General features: G+C 39.6%; 1 protein-coding gene and 1 long non-coding RNA gene across 2 annotated transcripts; one reads left to right on the plus strand and one right to left on the minus strand.

Annotated features, from left to right (window-relative positions):
• The first annotated feature begins 101 nt into the window (after window positions 1-101).
• LOC124267141 (T-complex protein 1 subunit delta-like) lies at window positions 102-8782 on the plus strand. Its single transcript, XM_046702022.1, has 14 exons — window positions 102-315; window positions 1421-1473; window positions 1931-2020; window positions 2165-2273; window positions 2648-2790; window positions 3418-3539; window positions 4293-4425; window positions 4592-4731; window positions 5416-5512; window positions 5705-5812; window positions 6237-6367; window positions 7221-7455; window positions 8127-8240; window positions 8492-8782. The coding sequence occupies exons 1-14, from the start codon at window positions 213-215 to the stop codon at window positions 8507-8509; spliced, it is 1596 nt and encodes a 531-aa protein (XP_046557978.1). The 5' UTR covers window positions 102-212; the 3' UTR covers window positions 8510-8782.
• LOC124267143 lies at window positions 2807-3411 on the minus strand. Its single transcript, XR_006895959.1, has 3 exons — window positions 3104-3411; window positions 3062-3065; window positions 2807-2890 (listed from the first exon to the last, which is right to left on the minus strand). It is a non-coding gene; the product is annotated as an uncharacterized LOC124267143 (long non-coding RNA).
• Window positions 8783-19733: the final 10951 nt, after the last annotated feature.

Raw genomic sequence — 19733 nt, forward strand, 5'->3', positions numbered from 1 at the left:
TAAGATGATTTCATAATCGATCTTACAGATACGAATATACATGGTCAAAAATTGATAAAATTATATAAATGTTGATGAGTTAGCTGATTTCGTTTATTCGAGAATTGAGTCAATGGGGGCCGCCATATTGGATAGTTCTAGAAGTGTCTGCCGGCGTGAGAAACTCATGCCCGTATAATCCGCTGCCATCCACTACCATTTCCTCTTCCAAAATGCCAGCACATCAATCCAAAAGTCATGAAGGCAGCCGATCTGAATACAAAGACAAAGACAAGCCAACACAAATCAGAATAAGCAACTTTATTGCAGCTAAAGGTAAGCTGCCGACACGGTAACAAAATGTAAACATGACTTTTAGGACACGGTGTATGTGGAAGGAATATGTATGTAGACTTCCCAGATTAAGTTGCAGTTTCACTCTACAACGTGTTTGTACATACATTTGCTAACCAGTACACATGTGTAAAACTCGCCCATTCTTAAAATGGTAACCATGGTAAACATTCACTGTGCTACATGTGCAATGTATTCTTAGAATATTCTAGATCAAGTAGGAACAAGTTCAGCATGACATTCCAGGCATCTGTAGCATGGTACCCGATAACTGCTGTTGGCATTCTTAAATTCTTTGTATCTATAAGGATTTGGTCAAGTGCTATGAACTGTTATGCTATGTCTGAAAGTGAGACCTGCGACAATCAAAAGGTTTTTTACTTGCAACCTACATTTCCCATGATGGAGAACAGCTACTATTATTGTGACTGTATTGACAGTTGTCACATGTATTTGCTAAGGTACTGTATTCTAGTATCAAGAAATGAAATTTGTATCTGTCAATGTTCATAATGATATTACAGTCTTTAAAATCAGTTATCACAATGATGATAAAGTTCTTTTCTGTGATATCAATAGTCTTATACACTGCATCACTCACACTCACACACACACACACACACACACACACACACACACACACACACACACACACACCATACCACACCATGCCAAATTGTAATTACCATGGTTACTGTAACATTTCTTAGTTTAATGTCATTGCCATGCATAAATTCATTCTTGTTATCCTTCATACTTACTGCAATTATATGGTCACAGGTGGCCTAGTAGGGTTGCTATAAGGTTTCATTTAAGGAGTGAGTGAGTTTAGTTTTAAGCTGCACTCAGCAATATTCCAGCTATATGGCAGCAGTCTGTAAATAATGGAGTCTGGACCAGACAATCCAGTGATCAACAGCATGAGCATCGATCTGCGCAATTGTTCAAGGAAGTTATATTAGAATATGTTGTTCCACTGGGATTACCAGGTCTCTACTGATCGGCCTACAATAATGCTGTGTGGGTGATGTTCATTGCCTGTCCTCATGAGGTATCTGTTGTAATATGATCAAATCTCTTGTTTCAGCTGTAGCAGATGCCATCAGAACAAGCTTGGGCCCTAGGGGCATGGACAAAATGGTGATTAATTTTTTATTGATTTTGAAGGATAAACATTTCTTTTGAAAATTAGTTACATTTCAAATTAACACATCAGTTTATTTTTTTCACAATTAGTTCATAATTTACGTCATTCAGATATTAGAAACACTACAAATATGGGTACCATTTATCGATCTCTGTTATGTGACTCCCTGTATGTGGCAAGCCCCCTCTGTCTATTCCTTTAAAATTGATACTAATTATGTATTGCTGTCTGCAAAGTGATCTTGAACAAAGCACATCACCAGCATTTACACAATCCCCACTTTAAGAAAAACGTGTCTTCCATCATTTATAATAGGATGCCTGGTTTCACAGCACTGTAATGCACATGTCACCATTTAGTTTGACATTTTGGTGAAGGAGCACTTATTTGAGGGTGGCCCTTTATATGCTAGCTTGTGAGGACATGTGATAATGGTAGAGTTTGTTACAGATCCAGGCTTCCAATGGGGATGTAACCATTACGAATGATGGAGCTACTATCCTGAAGGAGATGCAGGTTCTTCACCCAGCGGCAAAGATGGTGAGTCCCCCACTACCTAGCTACATTGCTGTTGTACAAAAATTGTGTTGTTGTTTTTCCTATAGTATCAGATTTAGTATCAATATTGAAAGGCAGTTGAGTTCACTTTGATCTAGACAATGACAGGGACTTGTTCTGTTGCAGTTGGTTGATTTGTCCAAGGCCCAGGATATTGAGGCTGGAGACGGTACTACATCAGTGGTTGTCTTGGCAGGGAGCATGTTGGATGCCTGCTCAAAATTGCTTGAGAAAGGTCTGTATCATCTCAGATTTGTAGCTATGAACTATTACTATTATGATACCTTGAATGCAGAGTTTATTGTCCCTGACATGTCTCATCACTACGTATATATAGGGCAGCATAATTAGTATCAATCAGAAATCCTTGGAATCTAATTTACAGACAAAATCATGCTACAAATCCTTTAGTTAATTGTTAGAAAGATAAATACATGTTCTACAGAGGAAATTGTAGTGAAATCCAAATTTATGAGTAATGAACTTGGCATCTGAAACATTGAACAAGAATTAACATAATTCAAAAGAGGTTATCTTTTGTAAGGATGCTAGTCACGGTGCATACAAACTGTAGTAAAGTATATTCCAGTGTTTAATGTTTTTATTTAGGTATACACCCAACAACAATCTCCGAGTCGTTTCAAGGAGCCGCAGGCAAAGCTGTAGAAATCCTAGAGGGCATGGTTACACCCCTAGAGTTGTCAGACAGGGATTCACTTCTCAAGAGTGCCTCTACCTCACTCAATTCAAAGGTAGCCCTGTCACAGCCTGAGGAATACACTCCAACACTGTTGTCAAACTTTTATGTGTTGAACTTACAGTAAAAGTTTAGTTCTTGCATATTCCTTTAGTCTCCTTTTCTAGTTGTGTCAAGGGGGCGGTTGGGTAGCCAAGTGGCTAAAGCGTTGGCTCGTCACGCCGAAGACCCGGGTTCGAATCCCCACATGGGTACATTGTGTGAAGCCCATTTATGGTGTCCCCAGCCATGATGTTGCTGGAATATTGCTAAAAGCGGCGTAAAACCAAACTCAGTCAGTCAGTCAGTTGTGTCAAGTCACAAATAACTAAGTAGGTCCCTTAACTTCAAAACAATGGTGTTTGACTGTAGTCACCTACTGCCTAGCCTGGAACAAGTCAGATATCGCTAGTTGCGTCAGCATTACTTGTTCATTGCCCTTACTTAAAACCCTGTGGGGACATGGTTCATTGCATGACCTTACCACAATGGTGTATGTTGATCAGTCTGTTGTTGCTGCATAAAGAAAAGGAAATATGAAATTCAATATTGAGAACAAATACTAATGAGCTTGTTTGAAGACATGCAGTGGAACAGATGGTTCTAAATGTGTTCATGTCATGGTGTGATTATATTTTTTCAGGTTGTCTCGCAATATTCCAACATCCTGTCACCAATTGCTGTTGATACTGTTCTGAATGTCATTGACCCTACCACAGCAGACAACGTCGATCTGAAGGATATCAGGATCATCAAGAAACTCGGGTTAGTTGCTACAGTGTGTTCAGTTGACTTAATATCAACTTAGTTGCCTTCCTCTAACCCAGGGGCAGTGGGGTAGCCTAATGGTTAAAGCGTGGCTCGTCACGCCGAAGACCCGGGTTCGAATCCCCACATGGGTACAATGTGTTAAGCTTATTTCTGGTGTCCCCCGCCGTGATGTTGCTGGAATATTGCTAAAAGAGGCGTTAAACCAAACTCAGTCAGTAAGTCCTCTAACCCAGTGGTGATACTGGGTAAGAATGGGCCCCAGCAATCCCCCCCTTGTTGTAAGAGTCAACTTAATGGACCAGGTGATCACTTCACTGATTGCAGTGTATTCTGACAGCATGGATCATTGTTCTTAATAACAATGACTGGATTACCTGGTGCAGGTTAGATTGTCGTTCACCTTCATATCATTGGAGCACAGTATAATCTAAGAACAAAACCATCCTTGCTTGGTAGCCTAATGGTTAAAGGTGCCCGCTCGTAATGGTTAAAGGTGCGCTCGTCATGCTGAAAACCCAGGTTTGAATCCCTACATGGGTACAATGTGTGAAGCCCATTTCTGGTGTCCCCTGCTGTGATATTGCTGGAATATGCTAATAGCGACTAAAACAATCATGCTCACTCGCTCACTCACTCACTCACTCGGGCCACCAGAACTTCAGTATTAGTGCAATCAGTGAGTGAAGTTAGTCATGCAACATGGATCCATTTATCTTGATTCTGTACATCTGTCATTCTTCCTGACAGTGGCACCGTGGACGACACTGAGCTCATCAACGGCCTTGTATTCACACAGAAGGCTTCTAGTGGCGGACCTACTAAAATAGAGAAAGCCAAGATTGCTCTCATCCAGTTCTGCATTTCACCACCTAAAACAGATGTAAGTTGTATGATGAAGTGAGTGCGTGCGTTTATCTTTAGTCAGTCTCAATGGTATTTTGGTAGTTTTTAGTTATTTTCATATTTCATCAAATGTTTCAATTTGCATATCATGAGCTTCAGGAAAATTTGAAGACTTTATGGTCCATTCTTTGATTGTGTGTCAGATGGAGAACCAGGTGATCGTGTCCGACTACAGTCAGATGGACCGGGTGTTGAAGGAAGAGAGGAACTACATCCTCAATATTGTCAAGCAGGTCAAGAAAGCCGGCTGTAATCTCTTGCTTATACAGAAGTCAATTCTCAGGTATGTCTTGGACAATAGGGCAGCAACCTTCTATCAACATAGCTGAAAGTGACATTGATCACAGTTATATACAGTAGTGCTATATTATAGTAACGTTCTTCTTTTGATGACACTATATATCAGCAGTAATAACGGACACACATACATCTTCAGACTGATACATAGCCCAATTTAGGCACCACAAGTTGCTGCGCGTCTCATGAGTAAGTCAGAATGACTCTTTTAGGTCCCAGTTTGCCGCTATTGTCTTTCAAGTTTGTCCTCGCCATTCCTGTCACCAAGGTTATTTACCAATGTAGTTAACATCTAAAACCTGCATCACTTTCAGCCTACCTCCTACATTAAGCGGGGTGGTGGGGTAGCCTAGTGGTTAAAGTGTTCACTCGACACGCCAAAGACCCGGCTTCGATTCCCCACATGGGTAGAAAGTGTGAAGCCCATTTCTGGTGTCCCCCGCCGTGATATTACTGGAATGTTGCTAAAAGCATCGTAAAACTAAACTCACTTCCTCAATCACTCGCCTACATTAAGCTGACAAGCTGTGATATCGCTGGAACCTTTCTTGAAAGAAAACAGTGTTCAAAATAGTTTTGGTCATAACTTTTAGACTTAACTTTTTTGTTCCTCTTCATATAATAGGTATATGCGACTGGGTAATCTTGATATTAAACGTTTTGCACACAGGGATGCTGTGAGTGACCTTGCCCTTCATTTCCTGGCAAAAATGAAGATCATGGTGGTCAAGGACATTGAGAGAGAGGAAGTAGAGTTTGTCAGCAAGGTATGTTTCCTGTAAGACATTGTTGTCTGCATGTTGACCAGTACCTGAAAGATTGTTGCTTCAACTTCATACTGATCTCAGAGGAAATAAAACAAAAACTTTTCCGAAACATTAAGACTCAATAATGTAAAATACAGCAGTGTTTTTGTTGTTCCATTTAATAATGTTGATGAATAATGATTATACTTCCAGACACTTAACTGTCGGCCCATTGCCAGCCTGGACCACTTCACAGCAGAGAACCTCGGTTCTGCTGAGTTGGCAGAGGAGATCTCCACAGGCATTGAGAAAGTTGTCAAGGTTGGCCATTACGTCCAGCAAACAAACTGGGAAATTATGTTGTCATTTCAAGTATAACAATGTTTCACTATTGTTAGGCTTCATCTAGCTTATAATCTTAACGATTTACTAGAAAAGCAGAATCTGAGGGGTCGCGGAGGCACTTATAACATTTTTATTCACCTTTCAAGAACATCATTACCTCAGTAGGTTATTCTGCAGGGAGGAGAGAACAGATTTTCCAAGCTTAAGAATATACCTGCTGTATACCTGAGAATGGGTTAAGTGAGCATTGGCATATGATTCTTGTTGCAGCGTTCTTAGATCTTGGACTACCATCAGTCACTATTAGTTAAATGAAAGTTTTCCTGCTCCAGCACATACTTTGATGTAAGTTTGGTGATACGGCCAATATTCATCAACTGACATTTGTTGATGTTCCCAGATCACTGGTATAGCGAACCAGGGAAAGACCATCAGTGTTCTACTCAGAGGATCCAACAAACTGGTGCTGGAGGAGGCAGACCGGTCACTCCATGATGCCCTCTGTGTCATCAGGTGTCTTGTCAAGAAGAGGTAGGTACCTAAATCATCATTTTTCTGCGTTTCTGTAGGGATTGTGGTTAAAAGCAACCTATCTTGGGTATAAGAGGATAAGTAATGGGTCATGTTGTAAGGCTCTATGATTTTGTTGAATGGATTGTCACTCTGATATGTCATGTTTCTGGCTGCCATCATATTGGAGGAATGGTTTTGAATACGTGTTAAACAACACACAACCAGGGCTCCAGATAAGGGCCGTATCAGCGTATGTAGGGATATAAAATAAGCACGATGCGGTAGGAAATAATTTAGAAAACGTAGCAGATACACACCACAGCAATGGTGTACGGTCTTAGAATCAATTATGTATGTATTTATCTGAAGAAGTTTTGTTTTATTGTTTATTGACCTGTTAACACAAGAGTAGTAATGTTGTGGTGCATATATGAAACGAAACACAAGATAACTGATACTCTATTAAATTCGGGCGGTGGGGTAGCCTAGTGGTTCAGGCGTTCGCTCGTCACGCCGAAGGCCCGGGTTCGATTCCCCACATGGGCACAATGTGTGAAGCCCATTTCTGGTGTCCCACGCCGTGATATTGCTGGAATATTGCTAAAAGCGGCGTAAAAACTAAACTCACTCACTCACTCTATTAAATTCGATTCAGTACTCTAAATATACTCTTATTGTTTTCCAGTACTCCTATATTGAAAATATAAGGAGTACATACTCCTGATCATGAAAAATTATCTGGAGCCCTGCACATCAATCAGCTCAATACTTTATTGGTTAACAGTATGAACACACTGAATAGTGACCATTACTATGTACTGAAAAACATCCCCACCAAGTACTGTAACATTCTCTGATCTGTTCTACTCAGGGCTCTTATTGCTGGTGGCGGTGCCCCAGAGACGGAGTTGGCTCTTCGTCTGATGGAGTATGCCAACACTCTGTCAGGCATGGAGCAGTACTGTTACCGAGCATTTGCTGGGGCACTAGAGATCATCCCCTTCACACTAGCAGAGAACGCTGGGCTCAACCCCATCGCCACAGTAACGGAACTGAGAAACAAACATGCTCAGGGAGAGAGGACAGCCGGAATCAATGTCAGAAAGGTACGTGAGCTGTCACGTCTGGTTTATGTAGTTGCCTGAGATACCAATCCTGTGTGCCTGTACAAGGGTGATTCAATTTGGCAACATTTGGGAAAAAATTTCTTTTAACCCAACGTGTTCAAGTGGCAAAAATGATGAGTTATTTTGTGTTGGATTCCCCATCAAGAATCTTGACTGAGAAAAAACACTCTGATGTGCCACCAGACATGTTGTGATTTTTGTTTGCTTGTTGTTCACATTTTTAATGTGATTGTGTACTTGTTTGATAATACTATACATGATCATGTATGAAGAAAACAAATTTTGAGTAACTTTAACATTAAGCCCTTGATGTTAGAAAAACCACTATTCTATATATGATGAGATCCAATTGACATGAAAAGTAGTAGGTAGGTTAAGCTCCCCTTTTGATCCATTGCAAATCTTAAATTAAGTAACAGGACACTTTTAATATTGATATAAAGAGTATCAAACTAGTCTTTCTTTTGCTTGCTCAAGCTCACTTGGGACTTTTGACATGAATTGGTGTAAGATGACCCCAAAACACTTTGAACTGGAGTTGATTGGCCCAGAGCTTTTGATGTTAAAGTTTATTTGTATTCAGGATGTTATGAGTTTATTGACTCGTGAAGATGACGTGCGTTATGATTTCACCATTGCTTGTTTTTCAGGGAGCTATAACAAACATCCTTGAGGAAAACGTGGTGCAACCTCTTCTTGTCTCAACCAGTGCTATTTCCCTGGCAGCTGAAACAGTCAGGAGTATATTGAAAATAGACGATATTGTAAGTATACTCAAATCTGGGTGCACATTATTCTTAGTTTTGGAACCATTTCTGAATCATTTGTAACGGTTGGCAAAGAAAGATGGTAGAATACAAGAAATGAAGTAGTAAGTAAAGCATGCTTCTGTGGGGAAGTGTTAATTGAGTTATCTCCCTTTGTCCATGCTGTATCATGTTCCAAGCACTTCTTGGGTTTCTTGTAAGCATAACTGCTGTTGATTGGAAATTTATTAGTTTATTTGATATTTCAGGTGAACTGTCAGAAGTGAGACTACTTTCTTTGGATTTCCTGTCATCATCTAGTGCTGCTTTATCTCATGTCCCTGCATGTGTGCCCCAACTTCTGTGATTTGATCACTACGGACTCTATCTAAGCGGGCGCCTTGGTCATGGCTCACCTTATTCAGCCCATAAAGAACAATGTTCCATGGCTAAGACCTTGCAAGAGGACTGGATGAATTTAACATTATTTAATGTGATATACTTTCAATTCTTTTTGTATTGTGTGCAGAGCACATGCTGGAATAAATATTTCAGTGTAAGCAATTTGAGTTCTTATTTGTGAACTGTCACCCTACTTATGGTTTTTGTAGTGTATCCAGTTTCTGCATTGCACAAATATTTGGATATTGTTAGCAAAACTTGTGTATTTTTATTCATCTTTTGTTTTGTCATCTTTATGAATAGTGACACCTTTGTAATATAAGCTTGGTCACACTGAACGTTGACCATCATTGGATCTCATTCCTTGAAATATGATGTGGTGTAGTGGTTAGAGCGTCCGCCAGGAGAGCGGAAGGTCGCGGGTTCGATCACCCGAATCAAACCGCTGTCATACCAAAAGATGTTAAAACATGGTACTTGTTGGTCCCTGCCTGGCGCTCGGCATTAATGGGTACATCAAGGACTGGTCGGCTGGGAGTCAGTATAATGTGTCTGAGTGGGGTATTCATGCTTCACTGTGGCATGGTATCTCAGTGGGTTAGCACTATAAAACCAGCTTCAGTCTGGGCTAGTACAAGCAGCCGCACCTACACATACACACGCATGCACGTCGTCATATGAGCGAAATATTCTCAAGCACGACGTTAAACCCAATTTCACCTCACCTCACCTTGAAATATGAGGTTTCAGAAATTCCTTTTCATACATATTAAACAGACTTAATTTATATTTTATAGAAACTAGAACGGATTCAATTATCATAATGCACAATGTTATTGATGTGTTAAGTGAGTCCAATAAATATTTACTTGATCTGATCAATATGCAATAATCTTATGTCGACCTGAATAAAACTATTGCACAGTGTTCACGATAGGGCTTTTGTCAGAAAATGCTTGAAGTGGTTGAAGATAATGCCAAACTATTACATACATGTGCAATCTTTTGTTTTCAATGTGTGATAAAAAGTTACTGACATGTTTTCAAGCATCAGACATGTTTGTGCTCAAGTTCATCTCCAAATACACAAATTTATTGTTATATTACCTCGTGCTAAAATGCACAGACCTAAGTTTGATTTACCTGTCAAATGCGAAATAATACAAAACAAGATTTTTATAGTGTTCACTTCTAGAAGTTAGAGGTGTGGACAACCCTGGTTCAGTTCTTTGGTGGACAAGGTTGTCAGCATCTGATGGTCAGGTACTGACAATTCGATTATTGCCTGTCACTGTACCCAACAGCTGGTGGCATTATTCATAATCGAAACCACTGTTTTGTCTGGTCCCGACTCGACTGTTTACAGGTCATGATGTTGAATTATTGTCTACAGCCATGGGTTTACACTTGTGCCCTTTGGTGTTGATGAGAAGTCGAGGGCTTTTACCATTGCAAAGCACACCTCTGTTCCCTCAGTGCAGTCGATGTGATACCAACATGCTGAGACTCCATTCACAAAATTGGTTGTTCAACCTGCAGCAATTAATCTAGTGCCATGGTCAGTGTTCGATTCCAGGAACAGTAAAAGCAGTCGCATACATTCAGTCATATTTTGAATCTGGGAAAAATACCTAATGTAAAGTCATGGGCGTTGATACGGGTGTGGTACCGTCACGAAAAACGTAGAGTAACCCAGGAGTCGAACCCACCATCGGGAATTAATGTGTTATGCGCCAAGAATATGTGCCGCTCCTGTTACTGTTTCAAAGTATGGATTTTAAACATTCTATCCCACAATGCGTTTGTTACTGTTCTTGACACCCCGTGGAAACTAAATTTAGAACATGTATCCATATTTCCACCTTTATGACTCCTCACCAAGACAAGCCATTTACAGTTGATCCTTCCACGAGTCTGAAGCATTAGCAGCACAATGGGTGAGCCCCAAGCCATTCCTTAATCTCATCTTTCTCTTTTATATACACATGGAAAATAATATCGCAACACCCTCTGTTTTCACAACATCAATATGTCACCATTAACCATAGCAAATAACTTAATTAAACCTCAAATTAACTTACCATCTGAATAAACTGGCCCTTAAAGAATGATTAAATGGCAAGTCTAAACGCATGTCGAGTTTCAGGGTGTAGTTTATACAGAGAAGCAGCCGTGACAAAAAAATTGACTCACTTGGTAGTGATGTCTTTCAGTGGCATTTAGAAGTTGTACATTGATGTCCAAGATATTTTTATGAATTAAACTTCTATTTAATTTCTCTCACGACGTTTCGAGACCATTCCATGTCCCTTCATCAGGTGAACTCAATATTAATAAGATAATATTATATTGATCAATATTGGAATAAATAAAAATAAATAAATATAAAGGGATCAATATTGGTCAATATAATTAATCATTTTTTCACCTGATGAAGGGACCTGGAATGGTCTCGAAACGTCGTGAGAGAAATTAAAAAGAAATTTAATCCATAAAAATATCTTGGACATCACTTTGTAGTGTTGATAGCTATGATGGAATGACGTTAACAAGTGCGGTCATCTATAAGATTCTGGAATACAGTCCTCGTGTAATCAAGTATGAATAATCGTGCACATTGTCAATATCTGAATTTGACGTTGAGGTATATTGTTCCAATCACTACATCAAAAATGTGTTCTGCAATATCTTTGGCCTATTCTGCGACCAAACATGCTCTATGAGATTGACTCCTGGCGGCACGTGAACGATGTGGCCTAGCATTGTCCATGAAGGTGAGATCGAACCTAAGATCTAAGGATCATGTTCATGGAGCATGCTAGAGACTGGATCTCAAATCTCAGCACAATCGTGACTGTTCTACTCACTTCTCACACTCCATTGGTCCTTTGCATCCTGTTCAAATGCAGTAGATTATTATTATTATTCAACAGTTTGCTGTTGAATCAGCATGGACACCTGAAAGGAGACGCTCCTTCTGAGATGGCAGTATATCTTGATTTCCAACGTCAGCACCGAGATCGTTGACCTTCCCTCATCACAGCATCAACTACCTAGGACTACTTAGGACAGAGACCTACGAGGATCCCTCTGCTGTCTCAGATCTTAAGCCCTCTGACATCTGCTCAGGTTCACGCCAAGCAGGGCCAATTATAGTTACAATTCAGAGCGAACTTTCTGTCCTTTGCTCTTGAAGATTCCCTCGGAATGAAAGGTATGTTCAGACAAATCCTGAACATTAGGGAAATGATCGCTGATACACTCTCATGTCTGGACCTTCTGTCACTGTATCTCAAGTGTGAATCTCCATCTGGAAGGATGCGCATGTATATATTAATACTGAACATTTATATACCGGCCATATGGGACTCTCTGCAACCAGGCAACTACCCTGGTTCGTGTTGTGTTTGAGAGCATGGGACCTGGATGTTGTGTAGCTAATTCATTGGGGAATCTGTTGGCAGTCCCATGAGTGTTTTCCTCACCCTCCTTCCCCTGGAGACAAGGCACCAACAAGCTGCTCCTGGTTTATCACCGCTCATGTAATCATTGCCGATCACTAGCCTCAAAGAAGTTCACAATGTCTTTACAATATTAAATGTTAGTCTGTATAGTGCCAATGTCTGTTTTTGTATGAAGCAAATCATGAACTTACCCATTGTTCTACCTTCCACGGTTCTACTATGTGACCCCGGTTTCAGTATGGTAGCTTTTACAGTAGCATAGCACAAGGGTCGACGTTTCGAATGAACAGCCGTTTCAGTTTTGTCCTTGTTTTCATGTATCAATGCTTTATGCAACCAGCGTTTTGCTCTAGGAGGCCATCTTCCTGCCGTAAGTGTATGATATGATATATATATGGAAATGATAATATCAAATACTTATCAGGTATTTTACTTATTTTACAATTATATATAAACACGTATCAAAGGAAGCTACAAATATCTAAGTCCGGATGGCAATTTCCTAGAACATGTTTGTGTTTCCGCAATGTTTCATTTTTTCGCTTAACGCCTCAGTCTGTAATAGTTCCGCTTTATGAAGGCATTTGTAAATCACATGGACGACACAATCCAGTGATGGACATCGAGAGAATCGATCTACGATACTATGACAAGCAATCATCCAAGTCACCACTTACTCACCTCTTATGGCTTGGCTAGCACAGCTTAGCTTATCAGAAATCTACGGTGGTTGTTCTGCAGGGAAGAGGGCCGTGTACACGACTGCAGAAGAGAGGGCCTTTGTAAGGATACTAAACGAGAGTAGCCAGCTGATAACAAGGAGGTATACCCGCAGTAAATAGTAGTGATACAAAGCTAAACTTGGTAAATAGGAATAGGTACTTTAGATTAATGTGTTCTCGAGGTTGAAAAAAGATGTAATTGCTTTAAAAATTACTTTGAAACCTTTGGAATATGGACGGAACTTCTACCATGTCACGTGTTATAGACTGTCGTGACGTCATGACCCAAACTGAAGACCATTCTGAAAGAATCCCAGCCAGCTCGGCTGTGACATTTATCATACCTGAAACACATTCTAACAACCACACGGAAGGTTTAACATCACATTTTGGGAACTCTTTGAAGAATCAAAATCTTCTCTTCTTAAGAACATCTGTCAAATCCTGGAACATGGCTGGAACGGACTGCGTCATACCAAAAGACGTTAAAATATGGTACTTGTTGGTCCCTGCCTGGCGCTCGGCATTAATGGGTACAACAAGGACTGGTCGGCTCGGAGACAGTATAATGTGTCTGAGTGGGGTATTCATGCTTCACTGTGGCATGGTATCTCAGTGGGCTAGCACTATAAAACCAGCTTCAGTCTGGGCTAGTACAAGCAGCCGCACATACACATACACACGCATGCACGTCGTCATATGAGCGAAATATTCTCAAGTACGACGTAAAACCCAATTTCACCTCACCTCACCTGGAACGGACTGTGAACCAGGCCTTTCTGAACCCAAGCACGTACAACAGGATTCAAGTTCGAGCAGTTCGAGGGTGTTGTTAGATTATATTTCTCCCGTCTATTGACGTGTACCGGGTAAGGTGTATGAATCAGAAAGTCTCACCACAAGTCGATGTATGAACAGCCCCACAGGTCTATAGTTGTCGTAGTGTTTGGTAATCGCTATACGCTCGATGTCTACCATTACTCCAGAACGACGATGTATAGACCAGGGTGCCGTTGTACAAAGAGATCTTAGCGCTAAGGTGACCGTAACTCCCATACCATAACATAGACTTACGACAGACCAAACGCTAAGGTTGTTTTGTAGCCTCCTTTCACATAGCACTAAAGTAACCTTAGTGCAATGTTAAAGAATGGGAGTTCAGGTTTACCTTAGTAAAGGTTGCTTCGTGAAAGGAGCCCCTGGGCATAGGTGTGGCCATGGACACGTCAGGTCTCCGGTCTCGAAATGTTTCTGTTTTATTTCTAAGCAGTAGAAAAACACATGGTCCTTGCACTTTCAGAATGCGTCTATTTATCCTGAAAATATTCTGAGCACACATGATCTCTCGACTGAGGATACCACTGTTCTACAAGCATATTTTAATCGTGTCCGTTGTAATTCAATAAAATTGGATCTTTGACTCCGACAGGATAACTCTCAGCATGCAATTCAGTTTAGATAAATACATGTAGATAGATAGATAGATAGACACTAACTATGCAAGCTGATATTTGAGTCTACAAAGCAATCTTACTGCCTTTTTTGTAGAGAATACTAACTCGACTATCTACTCTCTCTCTGGCATCCTATCCTATTAGTTGACGTCCACAAATACAGACCAAGGTATGCTCTTAAAATGGTGCATTCTGTCCTTTGTGTGAGTAAACGAACATTCGGAATCATGGTGGCGTTGAAGAAAATTCTATTTGTAAGTGTGAGCCAAAATGAAAATGAGGAATACATTAAGTGTCAATCGTGCATCTGCAGTTTGTCGATCTTTCTGATCCATGATGCACACGACAAGATAAGATTACACAATGCCTTTTTAAAAAGTGGTCAAATGTAACATATGTTACTTTGTTTGCTGGCGATTAGGTGCCTGACTCCCAGGGTGTGGGTTCGAATCCCGGATGGGACTCAACCCCAAAAAGTACTAGAATCTGTACTTTACTAAGAAAGTGTAATCCCAAATATAACATATGTTACACGACAGGATAAGTTCGCTCACAGCAAATCAAAGTAAAAACACGAGTGTTTCACAAGGCCAGAGTTGCTAAAGTTTTTAGATCCTTGGGCAGCTGTGACAGAGAGGAGTGCCCGAGTGTGTTATCTTACTTTGAACCTTATGAACGAGAAGCATAAACTCTTGAATTTCCGAGTATATTCACACCATCCGTGGCCGTTGATGGATTGGATAAAGACAAACATATATTGTTCTAACGTCACATGGTTGTTATATCAACTGACCAACAGATATGCATCCATATTTGATGGTGGCTAAAAATGAAGCAGACAGAAGATGTTTTTTCGATGGTGATGTTTTTGAAATGCCTATCATTAGTTGTGTTTTTACCCTTACGTTTATAGCGTTTCGGGGACTATTTTCACTATCATATTTCACTATATATACTAGAGCCTAGTTGTGAAGGCGTTCGCTCGTCTCAGAAAACCTGATTCAGTTCACCGCAAGGGTTCCGTGAAGCCCGTTTCCGGTGTCCCCCGCCGTAATATTGCAAGAAAGCACGCTAAAACCGGCGTAAAACCATAAACTTACCCACTTACGTCTGCAAAGATGAAGGAAACGCAATTGCAGCCACCACACAAGATTCCTATGGTAACTACACAGTATAAATGTCTCATGTATGTCAATTATCGTTAACATTAATGTCATTGTTTCCTACATATACATTAACTGTTTAATCTTTATATAGTCAGTGCAACTGGTTGTGTTATGAGACCAATAAACTTGGCCAATAAAATTGTAATGTTCATTCAAATTATTACATAAGTTTATTACGTCGTCAAATGTCAAAATTCTCTTTCTCACAAGATTACAAGCAACATTACAGTCATACCCTCGCTGTTGCAAACAACAACTGATAAAACAAGGTATAAAAAATTATATGATATACTACGTATTTTGTTATGTCGTAAAATGACAAAAAATATTAGTTTCCGTATATTAGATCTTAAATTTCAAACTTTGATCATCAGTAAGACTAATGGAGAATATGCTACCACCGTACAGTTAATATACATAGATATAATTCAATGGTAATATGACACAAATTTAATAGATACACATGTACGTATTACGACAATTTCGTATTTGTAAATCATAGAGCAAAATACATGTATTTATTTTTAATGAAATAATTATCATTGCACGGATGGATGCAATTCAATTGCCGTATGCGCAACCATATAAGGCTATTTTAATCTCACCGTCTATATTGTGCAATTAAGGATGATCAAGTTTATCATTCTTATAAATTTATGTTCAAACTGCACCGAATAAATGGGATTGTATTCTAGATAAATGATGCGCCTCGAGTCGTTTAAAAGGCGATGGTTATTTCCCATTTGACAGACACTGAACTAGAAGGTTAATTTGGGTGGCACCTACGGGAATAATGGAACAGTCCACTTTCTAGCGAGTAGAGCAGAGTGAGCCTGAAACAGGTTCGTTACTGAGAAGTTTTGATTGTGTTTATTGCTAGAAAAGACCCCTCTCAATAATAGCATATGTACAACACAAGTTAACTGAGAAAACGTTTTGTTGGAGAGATATAGATATGTACATATTTGAAAACATTCTGATTTGCAGTAAATGAGACACCTGCATTGCCATGTAAGATACGATTAATACCAATCAGTGTTCTAATTTCAACAATACTTTCTAAAGATTGTAACAGTTTATGTCTTTATATATCTTAATACTGTGTGCAAAACATATAATTTCTTTATTCCATATGAATAATATTTAGGTTCACATTTGTCTTTATTTGATTGATATGATACAACAGTGTCACAATTTCTAATAGCTAAGCTAATGTTTTCAATATGATGATGCCGACTTCCGTTAGACTAGAAGGTTAAACCGAACTTATTATGAAAATAAACGGTTTTTATATTGCACCAATAACAAGAAAAAATTGTGTCCAGGGACACGGATGCCCCCGCTGACATTCATAAGACATATAAAGATCAATAATTGAACAAAATTCACGAACAAGTTCAATAAACATCTATGCAACTATGACATGCACACCTTTCGAGTCTCAATGAAACACATGTATAAGCTTAATCAATTCTGCTGAGCAGTTTTTGTGGAGAAGTTGATAGACTTCATCCCCTATAACACTATATTCAGAGAGAAATTCAACAAAATTTATTCAAGTTTAAACGGCATTAAAATTGGAAAAATAAATAAAATCTAAAATCAAAATATGAGATGCACACCTTTAGAGTCCCTATAAAGCACATGTGTAATCTAAATGAATTCCATAAAGTAGTTTTTGAGGAGAAGTGGATAACGTACACCCCCTGTTGTATGGGACGAACTGGCTGAATAGAACCAAATTCAACCAAGTTCAAACATCTGTAGAAGTGACAAAATTAAGAAATTGGATGAACAAGGTATGAGATGCACACCTTTAGAGTTCCAATGAAACACACGTAGAAGCTCAATCAATTCTGTTGAGCAGCTTTTGTGGAGAAGTGGATAGACTTTACCCCCTACAACACTATATTCAGAGAGAAATTCAACAAAATTGATCTAAGTTCAAACGGCATTAAAATTGGAAAAATGAATAAAATACAAAATCAAAATATGAGATGCACGCCTTTAGTGTCCCTATAAAGCACATGTGTAATCTAAAAGAATTCCCTAAAGTTGTTTTTGAGGAGAAGTGGATAACGTACACCCCCCTGTTGGATGGAACAAACACTGGCTGAATAGAACAAAATTCAACTAAGTTCAAACATCTGTAAAAGTGACAAAAGTAAGAAATTGCATAAAAAATTATGAAATGCACACCTTTAGAGTCCCTTCAAAGGACATGTAGAATCTCATTCAATTCTGTTGAGCAGTTTTTGTGGAGAAGTGGATAGACTTCATCCCCTATTACACTATCATCATGAGGAAATTCAGCAAAATGTTCCTAAGTTCAAATGTCTCTAAACTTACAAAAAAAACAATAAAATAAAAAAACAAAATATGAGATGCACACCATTAGAGTCCCAAGAAAGCCCATTTATAAGTTCATTGAATTCCACAGAGCGGTTATGGTGGAGAAGTGGATAGAATACATTCCCTGTTTCGTACGGACGGACGGACAGACAGACAGACGGACAGACAGACGGACGGACGGACGGACACCGAGGGTAACCCTATATGCCCCTGCCATATATGGCGGGGGCATAAAAATTCAAATTTCTGTCTTTTCGTCCATCTTACAAAATAAATAATATAGCTTCAGTTTGTTCCTGTGTTTATATTTGGACTATTCCATTATAATGTGTAGGTAACAGGTAATAGATAATCTCTTCACTGAACCGTAAATGTTTTTGTTTTAAGGTGTCTGCGAACTGGCTGTCTGCGTAATGGGATGACACCAAGGCAAATAGTTCTTTTACACACAAGCTGATTTTCAAACCACCATAAGTGATATATTTTGCATGAATAAGGATGACTATAAAACGGCTGGTTAAAATTAAATTTAAAATTGTAATTGAGGTTATTACGCGATAGTGAATTGACTGAGGTTTTTTTCTGTTTTTGGTTGTTGTTTTAATAGTTTTATTTTTTTCAATTACCTCTTTAGGGGAGAGGGCGTTCACTCCCACTGTGACTACTCCCAATTTGACTACCCGTCCAATACACAATCTGTTCCAGTGAAATGTTTTTTTCAATTACTAGATCTCTCCCCTCCATCATGTAGACACCATAACGATATATATATATAAACAATTATAGCCACATGTACCAGATTCATACAATATTTATTCAGCTAATTACATAACAATATATTCTTCAACTACTAAAACATGAATATGATCACAACAATAGGTATTCATTTCTTCATGACAATAACATAACCGGTTACGTTAGGTCACTCTTGTGGAAGAGTTCAAGGGGATTTACAAATAAAGTTTTGCCGCTCAGCCTGCAGCACGAACAAAGTCAGAAGGCAACTTCTGTCTTCTCGGGAGTTGATCCTGTTAACGGCGGAGGCGAGTATCTAGCTCTCTGTACTTTCTTTTCCTGAAGGTCCAAGGTCGCCCTATAAAACCCTACCCCCCTACTTCCCTCTCTCCCAACCTATCTACCTACCTAAACCTACCTACCTACCTACATACATACATACCTACCTACCTTCCTTTTCCTGGGTGGTGCAGGTGTTCCATGGCCATGAACTCAACCATATTAGGGTGACTGTGTCTGATGCTCTGGTTCAGCAGTGACCATATAATATTATTATTATATGGTCTCTGGGTTCAGAGAGTGGTGAAAACCTTCAAGATGGTTATTTGTTCGCGGGCCGTCTGTCTCAGAATGGTTCCACACAGGGATGGGGGAAACGTGAGTCGTCATGAACCCACACACTCACAACGTAGTCCTTGAATGCCTCACAGCCAGGGATATCTGGTGCTTGGTTCATGGCCTCCAGCCAGGTGTCTTGGACAATATTAGGAGGTAAGAAAAGAAGGGCTACAACAGATCTACAGGTCAGAAAAGTCCTGATTCTATTTGTAAGCTGTCACAAGCCCTGGGTCCTGTATCTTCCGCCACAAACACTGTGTGTAATGAAACAGACAGCCTCTCAGAGATGTGTTAGGGAACTCATCAGAGATAGCCTTGTGAACGGGGTACTCAAAGTCTACCTGGATATTCAGTGGTTGAGGAGGTCTGCCAGTGGTTTGTTCAACAGCATCCTTCAGTCTACAGTAAGTTGCTCGCTGACGATCAGGCTAAAGACAGAAAGCTAGGGGAATCATAGTATTGCCAAAAAGAGAGTGAATTACGTCCAACTTATGCCAATGTCTTGGACACGAATAGAATGTTCCATCCATAAAGAGGACATCAGCCTGCTGAAACGTTGAGAGTGCTTCTTCCGTAGAAAACACCAGCAACTGAATAA

The sequence above is a fragment of the Haliotis rubra genome, unplaced genomic scaffold (genome assembly GCF_003918875.1).
Source record: "Haliotis rubra isolate DU_JTF1 unplaced genomic scaffold, ASM391887v1 Scf13, whole genome shotgun sequence".
In the NCBI taxonomy this organism is placed as follows: domain Eukaryota; kingdom Metazoa; phylum Mollusca; class Gastropoda; order Lepetellida; family Haliotidae; genus Haliotis; species Haliotis rubra.